Source organism: Amblyomma americanum, chromosome 6 (genome assembly GCF_052857255.1).
Source record: "Amblyomma americanum isolate KBUSLIRL-KWMA chromosome 6, ASM5285725v1, whole genome shotgun sequence".
NCBI classification, from domain to species: domain Eukaryota; kingdom Metazoa; phylum Arthropoda; class Arachnida; order Ixodida; family Ixodidae; genus Amblyomma; species Amblyomma americanum.
Genome location: NC_135502.1, coordinates 87894136 through 87906143, shown reverse-complemented (window position 1 = coordinate 87906143; position 12008 = coordinate 87894136). Strand labels below are relative to the sequence as shown.

General features: G+C 43.7%; 1 protein-coding gene across 1 annotated transcript; it reads right to left on the bottom strand.

Moving 5' to 3' along the window:
• Positions 1-5297: 5297 nt before the first annotated feature.
• LOC144095366 (uncharacterized) lies at positions 5298-11556 on the bottom strand. The gene is made up of 6 exons (XM_077629126.1): positions 11553-11556; positions 10941-11291; positions 8072-8410; positions 6236-6487; positions 5808-5973; positions 5298-5426 (listed from the first exon to the last, which is right to left on the bottom strand). The coding sequence occupies exons 1-5, from the start codon at positions 11554-11556 to the stop codon at positions 5870-5872; spliced, it is 1050 nt and encodes a 349-aa protein (XP_077485252.1). The 3' UTR covers positions 5298-5426; positions 5808-5869.
• Positions 11557-12008: the final 452 nt, after the last annotated feature.

Here is a 12008-nt window from a genome sequence, read left to right as displayed (position 1 = left end):
ATTAGTGTGCTTTCACAGTGAACCTAGTGAATTCCCCCTTTCGTTACTGAGTCGCTTTGGGACGTTAAACCCTATGAACCGAACAAAAGCTCAGACGCACACACGTTGTGACGGGGCGAAAAGTCGTGACTTCTTTCATCTTTATGTTCAGCCAATATTTGCTTGTCTTCCTGAGTACTTAATCACAGACGCAGACGTTTATCCTCCAGTTGGAGTGATAAATTATTGCTAAGGTAGCTAACAACGCTGTTTTTAGGGGACGCCGCAGTTCCCCTCAGCAAATAGAATGACGGGTGGGCGAAGTCATCGTTCCCTACTCATCTTCCAAACGCTGATTTTCCCGAGCAACTTTTCAATGGCTTAAACCTTTCTATAGCAACCTAAGGCGCGGAAACATTTTTCTCTAGCACTCTTGGCTTACTTTCGTATTGTGACCCTTATCTTTTTCGCTACTATATATTGATTGTATTGGGAAAAGTTGGCTAGAAGCATTTCAAACCACGCTATATACAGAGGTCAGAGGGTTGTTTATATCGTTGATTTTAAAAATAAATCGCGAAGTCAAAAATAAAACAAACAAAATGCCAGACACAAACCCTCAACAACTGACGACGCAACTTACTGAAGAGTTCTTCAAACAGTTTCCAATTCCAGAATAGTTCAAACAGTTTCAAATTCCAGAAATTATCCAGAATAGCGCGCTAATGTCCCGTGTGCATCAAAGAAACTGAGGGACCGTATCGGAGTGAGAATGTTGGGTATGAACAAATCATCTGCAACTATGAAGAAGTAAGGACGCTCATATATTAATGCAAATGTGACGTCATTAGTCGGCGTTAAAATATGAGTATAAAGAACAAAGCCAGAATACTCGCTGCGTACCAACTCTAAATGCGGCAAGTTTATGGCCAACTTTAGAGAGTCGATTTAGTGCTCGACGATCTCAGTGCTGCCAGGCTGAGCGTAAAATTATGGAGGAGGGAAAAAGAGCCTACCTTCAAATGAAATCGACGTCATTGAGAATGGATTGAACGTAATTTACACGTCTCCTGAGTTCGTTTGCTCAGAACGTCTCGTTTTTGAATGACAGAAGTGCGTAGACCCAATCTCTAACCCGGAATGAGTGCGTCTAAATTGAAAAAGAAACGAAAGTGTTCCTTGCGTCTAATATCTCACTCAAAGAAGCTATATGTCTAAGTTTCTCCTGCCATCGTGGGAGCAAGCAATTTTAAATGTGCTATATTTTAGTGTCACTAATCATTCGGATACACAGTATTCACTTCATTTCTATTTTATCTTGAATTCAGTTAAGTTTTCCATCTGTGACAACAAAACTCCGATTGATTCAGTGAATTCTTGCAACGTGCTAAAAACACTAAATGTACCTTCATTTCATCACAATGTTCTGCGCCTCTCGCTGTGTTGTAGGAAAGACAGACTCCGCCGTCGTTGAATTTATATATATATATATATATATATATATATATATATATATATATATATATATATATATATATATATATATATTGTAATGGGACCGACAGGCGCAGCGTAGCGAAGAAGCGGACGAGTTCAAGCGGGACAACGAAGAAGCAGACGAAGTGCAGTTGGGTTTTTCGAACGACGCCTGTGAGTGTGCCCGACGTGTCGCCGGGCAACCCAGACCAACCGACCTGTGCTTCAAATAAACGCCTTGACATTATATATATACATATATATATATATATATATATATATATATATATATATATATATATATATATATATATATATATATATATATATATATATATATATATATATATATATATATATATATATATATATATATATATATATATATATATATATATATATTGGATTCACAGGGCTTCCGGAGAGACCCAGGGCTTTCACGAACTTATTGCTTTACGTAGTCGTTAGTATATAAAACATATATATATATATATATATATATATATATATATATATATATATATATATATATATATATATATATGTTTTATATACTAACGACTACGTAAAGCAATAAGTTCGTGAAAGCCCTGGGTCTCTCCGGAAGCCCTGTGAATCCAATTCACGGCTATTCGAGGTCACGGTCTTGCCTGATTCTAGCAGAGGCCAAAATCACTACTGCAGCGCGACGGCAGTAAAATGCCACGGAATTAGCACACCCTTTCTATACGTAAAATTTAAATGTATATAATGGATATTTTCCGTTCCCTGCAAACATTTATGAGGTTTGTGCGGAATTCTTATGACTGAATAGCTGAAAAAAATCATACTTTTTGTGACTTTGTGATTATCCTTGTGCAGAGCTCTTGTCGTTTCTCAGAAAATTTGCTCCCGACTTTCTGATGTTCACTTCATAGAATTTCTGAGCAGCTTATGATGCATCACAGTGAGGAGTTCAGAGCGAAACCACGTAACGAATTTTAGTATATTTTCTCTAGAACATTTGCCGCCAGTTTTCTCATATACACATCTGACGCCTACATTACTCATGAGTGCAAGTTGTATTCTTTTTCACCAAGGTGATTTTTTTACAAGTTCGATATTTGACCAATTTGCATTCTTCTGAAGTGTTCCTCGCGAAACAATGTGATGACATTTTGTAGAGTGGGCACAAACAAAAATGTGCTGCCGATTTTCTGAAATATAGACCTGGTGGCTACATTTTTAACGTGCTTATGATGCATCACTTAGATAAGTTCCTGGTAAAACCATGTGATGAAATTTTGTAGATTATCTCCAGAAAATTTCCGCCGGTATTCTGATGTGTACATCTGGTGCCTATACTACTGGCCATACTAAGTTGTATCCTTGTAAGCTGCTCCTGGCGAAACCATGTGAGGAGTTTTTGTAGAGTGGGCACTGAAATTTTGCCGCCCATTTTCTGAACTAAACACCTGTTGCCACGTTTCTGATGTGCTTATGATGCATTATTCGAAGAAATTCCTGGCGAAACCATGTAATTAATTTTTCTAGTATTTATCGGGAACATTTGCAGCCCGATTTCTTTATGTATACATGCCGAGGTAACCGCGCTTTCGAAATTGTAAAAATAGATGTGGATATTACTTAACGGTGGACTACGCACCTGTCAATAATTAAGGAGCCTAACAGTAACAAATAAAAACTTACCTATTCAATATTAGTGAACCAGCCTTTTAGTTGGCACGTCTTAGCCGTATTCTGATGTACTACACCAATGGCAATGATATGTTAAAGAAACGCTCTTCTAACTCAAAAGGCCTATTTTTAAAGTTGTATAAAGTCTGAAGTGAAACACTATGTATTGCCCAGGCATATAACTATACTTCGACTATTCTATGAAGACCGATAGCCTATGAGGTTTCTTGGCAGTGGCATTTTACGAGTACGCTAGCAAGACCACTGCCAAGTACTTGTTACCCTTTGCTGATGGTGACAGCAAAAGCAGTCATGAGCCAGCAAGGCCGACCACGTATTACCTTTATGTCACCCCAAGCACACCCAGCTTCAATCCACTGCATAACTCACCTTCGTCCACTCCAGAATAACTTGGTAAGTTACATGCGAATACGAAAGAAACTATTCAAATTGTACTCTTGTGAAAGTAGACACGCTGATAGGTGGGACACAAAAACAACACAACACTTACCTCGACTCTCGAACACGTTCTCCGACAGCTGCTGCTTCGATGATGGGCTGAAGGTGTTGTTAAGCTCAAAGTTCTCTTTGGGCAAAAGCCTTTACCCTGCCAAGGTTATGTCTATTCCACTAGCTCTCAACATATCATTGTTGCCTTGAGCAGCTAGCTTCTGCTCGAGTTTATATTCGAGATAAAACATCTCGGTAAGCACCTCCATGGGGCAGCTTGCACCTTTGAGACACCGTCTGCTTTGAACTTGTAGTATTACTGAATGAATGTAGGCCCGCCGTTGGATAAAGGCCTAAAGTAAAAAACGATGGGTATGGGGGTGTTGCGACAGGGGAGCTACGGATCCCATAAAGCATAAGTAATGGTTTAAGGTACTTCACCGTCCACATCACGAAAAATACAGAATACAACTGGTGCATAAAATTACGAAACGCTTTTACTATACATATAGCGGAAAACTGTGTCTTGCACGCGGCTTTTTGTCTTCAGGAGCACGTAAGGCTCTTCCCGTCTGTCCAGTTTCCACCGTGTTCTCTGTAGATTTTCTTCAAGCCTCCGAGACGAAATTCAAAGGCAATACGAAGATCCGTCTTGCAGGTTGTACACACTACGTAAACCTCTATGCATGACGTGGACGAGTCATCCTTCCCAAAACCACCACCACCACCAAGCAAGAACTGAAAAAAGGCAGCAGAAGAGAAAGAAATACCGAAGTATGTTATCAGTATTGTCCCAGGTAAAAACTGAGAAAAACTTTAGCCCCTATATGTTGGCAATCCCGTGCATTTTTAACCTCTTTAACCACGTATACAGAGAGGTCCCAGTAACAAAGCTGTTGCTTCGATTTAACGTAAAAGTACTTAATTGGAAGAACGGACACGCCGGAAATGTTCCACTTGTAGCATACCTGAGAGTGCGGAGCATGTGCTAGTGGTATGTCCAGTTTATGCGCGCCAAGACTAACGTTGGTCGCTTCCTTGAAGCGTTTTGACAGCAGGCCACTCTCGGAGGACTTAACTGCTGGGAACTTGGCCGCAGAGTTGGCAAGCACCCCAGGCAATACGGGCCTTTCGTTGTTGTTTTTTTGAGTGACAGAGGCCTCGACTCGCGGTGGTGATGCCATCAGATATGCGTGCACATACTCTCATCTTTCTTCTCACCACATCGGCACTCATCACGACCCTCTTTCTACTCCTCCTCCCCTTCCACGGTGCAGAGTAGCAGGCCAGATATCAATATTTTGGCCGACTTTATGCCTTCGTTTTATTAGTTTTATCTATCGATCTATTCATTTCATAGTGATGGGGTGGAAGAAGGGGAAGAAGTAGGCGAGTTTTGTCGTTTTGCCAATTAACTTGCAACATTTTCTGTTCCAAATGAAAATATAGTCAGCTGCGCGTCGTGGAATTGTAGCAGTGAACTTCTACTCTACGTCGGTCTTACATGGGTGAGAGACTTCACTTAGCGACAACAATCACTTTGATACGCTTGCATTAATAAAGTAGCATATATCGCGAATAACAAATAAAAATATTGTTATTATTATAAATACCGTAATTACTATTATACCTGATGAGGAACTTCTGGAACATCAAACAAATACTATGACGTAAAAGATACCTAAACACAGCAGCAAACTTTGTTGAGGCCGGCCATTTGTGACGTCATGGCCCCGCTGACCCTCCAGCCAACCAACATGAGTTATGTGTTGCCCGTGTGTATATTTTCCAAGTCCTCCCTTCGTATAAGTGAAAACCGCGATGTCATGCCAGACGACTGGTCCCTAGAAAGAAGGCAGAAAGAAAAAAAAGAGCGCATATATATATAGACCCTTTTTTATAGATTCTATATTAGAAAACGCAGAGGTCTCAAGGCTTCTGAGCGGCCTTTATGCAAACATGAATCTTATTTTAGTGCCACTAACTACACTCGTTCGCAAACGAACAGAAATTCGTTTCTTTGATTTTCAGCGCAGCGTTTAGAATAGATTAAACTACGGCACTTATCCGTACGTCATCGGTACTGAGACATTAGCAGGATCTAATAAATATTTGTAACAATTTACAATGATGAGGCGCTTCACGCATTTCTTAGTGTCGATCCTCTTTACAATAAGTTGAAGCAACATAATAAAAAGTGCGATCAAGAAAGCTGGGTCTCTCACCTTACAATTATTGGAGGCAATCATCTGCACATTCATAAGGCTTCTTTCGTCGTTAGCAGCTGCTACGACGAGTATAGCGTCAGGTAGAGAGAGAGCAGTAAATTCAGCGTTGCCATAATTCCAGTCAGCAGACGATTCCATTCTACTTCAGCTTGGCTGTTTAATGCTGAAACAAAGGCAAATAAACCACTGAACTTATTATAATAGAACATTCCTTGAATAGGCATGCATGATTTTTCTCCAAAATATGCAGACGCAAACACAAATTAACTTCATTTCCTGAAGTATCATTTATTTTCATGATATGGTGATAAAAGCACGGCTTGAAAATTCGCGTATCTATCATATTCGCTCTTAAATGTTTGTATTATTTTCTCAGGCATCATTTGGTTCACAAATACTAAACATTTCTTTGCAGATGCACTCACCGCAGATGATGGTTTTGAAAGTTGCCGTCGCTGCGATAGCCGGTCTCTTCCCGGAAAACGTCACTAACGGAGGTGGCGCCACCCAGGTGCCACTACGGCACACCAGCTCCCGTGGTCCCCGCAGCTCGTAACCTTCGAGGCAGTGGTAACGCGCCACAGATCCATCGGCCGGCGTCCGCCAACACGTCTCCTCGCCACTCACGTTGTAGTAGCCGTTGACGATCTCTGGCGGCTCCGGCGAGCATCCGGCATCTGCGCAAGCAAGCCAAGTTTAAGCTAGATACTGACAGCCTTCGACAGTTTTGTGCTGACGGAACCATCCGCCAGTACTTGGGAAGCGTACTGCCTGTTGAAGAGCTGTATAGTGCTCTCTAGTAGAGGGACACTGAGCAGAGAAGAAGTTGGCCTGTGTCGCTAAAGTACCAAGCATTAATCGCAGAATACCACTCCAATCGAAAACGGAGCATTTATAAGTTGGAAAAGACCAAAAACAAAATACTAGAGGTGACATCGCCGGCCCATTTCGCAATTAAAAGAGGCTCTGAAGGGGGCTCTGATAACATGGCGGTATGCCTGAGATGGTAAAGCACGCTGCTCTATGAATATTGTCCAGCAAGAATTTTTAATGCGTTTTGTAGAAGCTAGTTATCTTTAGTCAAATTTTGAATTTCAGCGTGTCATTTTCTGCCGTACTGCGATGCCCGGAAAGCAGAAAGGATCCCTCTCAGGCTGTCGACCTTTGTTCTTGTCTCTTCTCTTTCAAGAGCATAAAGTTATTGACTGATTGAAATTTTTACTGTATAGTTCCTCACGTTCCTACTATTCTTCAAAAACAAACATACGTTTTGAGAACACCATCACCGCACTGTTGCAGTTACCGGCCCTCTTCTGAGCAAACTGCTAACCGCTATTGATGCTAGCGCATTATTATTCGTTAACGCCCCGGAGAAATCCGAAGCTCGCGTTAGCCTTTGATGGCATGGGCAAATACTGACTTAACCATTTCCTTTAGGCTCAAGCGATTATGTGATTATTCCGCGCTAGTATGTGACATCGGGCCTCATTGAGCCCCATGTTATCTTCCTAAATTCTCCTTCCTATCATTAAAACGGGCCTGCATAAAACGGTAAATGAATACACAGCACGGCGAAAAGCTGCTACGAAGATCGTACTATGAAGACGAACTTTTGTGTCTCCCACAGCGCATGGTCCACCGTATCATTCGTTGCACCTGTCATTAGTAGTGGGGACTGTGTTCTACTACAACACTGTAGCACTAGTCGGAGGCATTCATTTTGTGGCTGCCAGCGCAGGTTCTTCATGTTCATGACAGTAGCCGAGCGGGCAGCATAGTAATCGACAAAGGCAGCGCTGGGTGACATGCCCCCAACATTGCGCGGGTGCAAGCCAGGGCTGCTAGCCTTCCGCCCAGTAGGAGACGGCACTTCTGGATGCTGCCTATTCGCCACACGCTTCCACAAGTAGCCGAAAAATCTCCAAAAAGCTCACACCTTCTTTCTACAAGAGCAATGTTGTCCTGTCCATGCTGCCTGCTCGGCTACTGACATGCATACGAAGAAAGTGTGCTGGCAACCCCGAATTGAACGCCTCTGACAAGGGCTACCGTATGGTGATAGAACACAGTCCCCACAACTAACGACAGTCACCAAAATCGATACTGTGGATCATGCGCCGTGGGACATAGATAAATTCAAATCATATGATACGGTCCTCGTACTTTTACAAAGCTGGCAGCAACAACATTATTTGCACTGCAGTAAGCCCCTTATTTGTGAGTGAGTACAACCACTTCTCCGTGCTAAAAAAACCACCCACCTCCGAACAGTTTGTGGGAGATGCCGGTGCGCCAGTCCGTGCCCAGGACAATGACGTGGCAGCGAAAGGTCAAGTTCCGGTAAGACAGCCAGTCGCGAACTTGGAAGACGCGCTGCAGTCGAACGTCGTAGGTAGAGTTGGCCGCTACCCGGACACTGTCGAAGGGCATCGTGTTAAGGTACACCCCGGTTTGATCATTGTACACGTCGCACGCTGGCGAAGGCTTGGGGAACATCCCTCTGCAGTCCAGCTCCACGGCTTCTGTGCACGAGACGCGGTCAGAGAAGGTCGTCCAGCTGCCTTCCTTGCAAGAGTCGGCAGCGTAAGGGCGGAGAGGGACTTTGGTGAGAATAGCTACAAAATGCACGCTCTTATTTCTAAACAGTCCATACCAAGGCCTAGCAATATAATATATATTAGGGCGCTAATATTTTTTTCAAGGGCATTGCATTGTTCCCCCTTCGTTCAACACAGAGGTGCTGAGTTCTAGTTTGAAATTTGCAGGAGGGTCTATGAATTAACAATAAAAATCACCTACCGGAGAGAAGGGGCAGAGTAAAGAGGAATGGGAAGTCTACAATCACTGGCACGGATAAAAACTGAAAAACTTACATGCAGTCTATGCTCACGCGCGTTTACCACTTGGCTCAGCTTTTTTTTTATTATTTGACTTTTTCTTTGCATCAAGGTGCTCAAAAAAGGCTGCACGAAAATATATACGCTTTTTTTAGCAAAAAGGTCACAAATTTTGAGGCCTATTTAGTCGCTGAGGGTAGGTACCGACCTCCAGTCATAAGCACGATCGTTGCAGCATATACCAGGGCAAGTCATGGATTCTACTAGTGCAGTCTTCGAATCGGTCTGCACTAGGTATTTAGGGCGGCGTTCTACTGTCTTGCTTCTTCGACCTTAGACGCGCGTTCGGCCGCCTTCGTTCACGTGCGCCCACATAATACTACTGCTTCCAATCAATAATTTTTGAGCTCCGCCCTGAAACTCAGGATTCTTTAGGATCTCTAAGATGTTTCCCAGTTCGTTCATCGTCCATGCCCTCAAATGGTTGCAGTAGCAAAGAAACCGACTACTTTTAAGCTGAAAATGACTCTACAAACATTAAAAGTAGCCTTTTATAATGATTATGACGATGATGATGATGATGATGATGATGATGGTGATTAATTTCTTTGCCTTCAGTTTGTTAGATCGGTAGTCTTCGCCTCATCGGCTTTTGCGCACTGACGATCAACGCCCTTAAACCATCACCATCTGTTATTTCGGCATTCAGTACGGTCTAGGGTCTTTTTTTTTCAAGCGATGTTTATTGCCTCAGGGCATAAAGGTTATGAAATCTTCAGCGTCAGTTTTATTCAGTGGGGAAATGTGATCTTTGCCGAGTTTAGAACTAGTCAGAAGCTAATAATTACGGAGTCAAATGGAAAGGAGCGCTGACTCTTCAAAGCAGCGCCCATAAAATGCCCTTCTCCCCCCCCCCCCCCTCTCCCCCCGAATTCTTCTCCCGACTACTGCTGGCTGCGGCAAATTGGCTTCGTAGCGACAGTGACAGGTGGAGCATGCACTGTATCGCGTATAGACTGTAGAAAAAGTTTCCAGTGGCTCTAATCGCGGCACCGAGGAGGTGGCAGCGATAAGGAGTAATCATATACAAATGCATCCACCATTTGCGCCAGCAGTATGGTTCCCGCGCGGCGGGCATCACAGCGACTACCAGACATAGCCCTTATCGGTTGCGCTGGCGCAAATCGCACAGCCAGCGCCTGCGTCTCTGCCCCGTCACCTTTTAAGCGACAGCACACACGGCTAAATTATTCGTTTGTTTGCAGGAGGAACGTTTGAGAGCACTGCGGCACTGCCATTGCGGCGCGATAGCGGGCATGTCAGGTGGTATTTTTTTATTTCGCGGGCATTTGCAGTGAGAGGAAAGAAGTACTACGTAAAAGATGAATAGCTAGAAACTGTTCAGTCCAACAATTTGCGGGCCGTTCTACAACTTTTCTATTAGAAATTTTTCCTAAGTTCGTTGCTTGCGAAGTTGCTTATATAATCTCGGCTATATGTGCAATTAAGCAGAATACGAAAGTCTGTGTGACTTGCTCCATACGATAGCCAGAAACATGCATTTGGTCGCGTCGTCTTAGAGTCCCTAGGCATATTTTTAAACCCTGGATAAAGCTAGCTCAGACACCACGTACATTTTTATTCTTAATTTTTAGCTCGTATTTAGCTTCCAATCACAAATGGAAGAGGCGAAAATTATGCATATTACGTTGAGATATACCTCACGAACGTACTCGGGAACTCATTAAGCTAAACTGGACATGACATCCAACACAAAATTTGAGCACGAATGATACCGGAACACAGTAGAAAGGTCTCAGAGTACAAAACCGATTCAAGGCTTCATTTGTCTTTCTCCGTCAGCCTCTTGCGCATGCAGCCAATTAGAAAACTAGCTTCCCATAACCTGGGCCACATAATTGGCGCATGAATGGCAGTTCTCCAACCAGTACGGAACGCCTGATTAGCCTACACTCACTGACCTTCTCGGCGAGAGCTGTCGAAATTCGCTGGTTCAATTCGGCGCAGTCACAATAGTTAGCCACGTGCAAAATATGCACCTGAACGAATGTGCTTCTCTCATCACGCATGGCAGTTGTACACTACTAAACTGCTGCTTGAGCTGTGCCATGGTCGAAAATAATATTGGTGTTAGTGCAAAGATCACTATGCTTTCCGATTTCACTGATAAGTCCTCGTGCTTTTTTTTTCACTATGTTCCGGTCTACTGGAATGCGAGGAAGACGCTGTGCTATCGAATTGAGCGCACGCAGCGACACGTACAATCACTCACCGACGATAACGGTGAGGAAGAAGTCGTTTTCGGAAGCACCGGCGTCCGTTTCCACCCTGCACGTGTAGTTTCCCTGCATGGCCATGTCGGCGCTGAGGATGGTGATGAAGGAGGGAGAGCGGTTGCTCAGGTCGACTCGCTTGTCGAACAGGTTTCGCGCCAGCGGCCGGCGCCCCTTGCGCCACACGTACACCTCGGCGCCGTCCTTGAACCAGAGCACGCGGCGGAGGTCCTCGGTGGGAGACAGCACGAAGAAGCAGAGCAGCGTGGCCCCTTCCCCTTGCAGCACGTACTGCGTCTTGTTGCTGTCGGACAGGAGGCGTACCTCGGTGACCACCACACCCAGCACGCCTGCATATCATCATCACCTCCATCACAATCATCACCATCACGCGGATCGCACCGGCTGCAGGACAAACGCCCATCCTCACACTACCCATTAATTCCTCCCCCGCGCTAGTGTCTTCTTATTACACCAATAAACATCTTAGTCTCATATCTTCACCTGAACGTAGGTAACCCACTTTTACCGTCTGTGTTTTCCTTCCTTTGGAGTCCAGCCTATTACCCCAAGAGGCCATCGGCCATCTCTTCGCTGCATTGCACTCCCACCCATGTTGACAGCTTCCATTGTCATGCCATTAATCTCTTCTTGAGTCCTAATTCACGTTTCTATCTCTCTGCATATTAAGCTGTACCCTCTTATTTTCTTTCCATAACAGAGTGGGCTATCGCTAATTGAGTTTCGAGGCATTTCTTTCGCCTGCAAGTTTCGTTTTCATAGGCGAGTTCTGGCGTGTGCAGACTGCGCCCAAGGAATGATTGTGCCCGAATGCGTGTGTATTTGCACTTCGCAATAGTTAACGAGTGGAAACAATTAAACTCGATTAGAGGTATGTTATTCACGCTTTTGAGATACTGAGCTAAATTTTTTCGTAGCTTACATATCCAAATAAAAATTTAAAATTGTTTCTATCACAGCGGATCAAACACTTCTCGATAACAAAGTACTGACTGCATTGACAAATTATGTATGTACGTTATGTTAGTCTCTTACACATGTAACCA

Bases quoted from the DNA above. Each gene is read 5' to 3' on its own strand.
- LOC144095366 (XM_077629126.1), bottom strand. The intron at 8,411-10,940 runs GTGAGTGATTGT...TTCTCACCAAAG, and splicing joins CTTCCTCACCGTTATCGTCG to TCCCTCTCCGCCCTTACGCT. The intron at 5,974-6,235 runs GTGAGTGCATCT...CCTTTGTTTCAG, and splicing joins TTTCAAAACCATCATCTGCG to CATTAAACAGCCAAGCTGAA.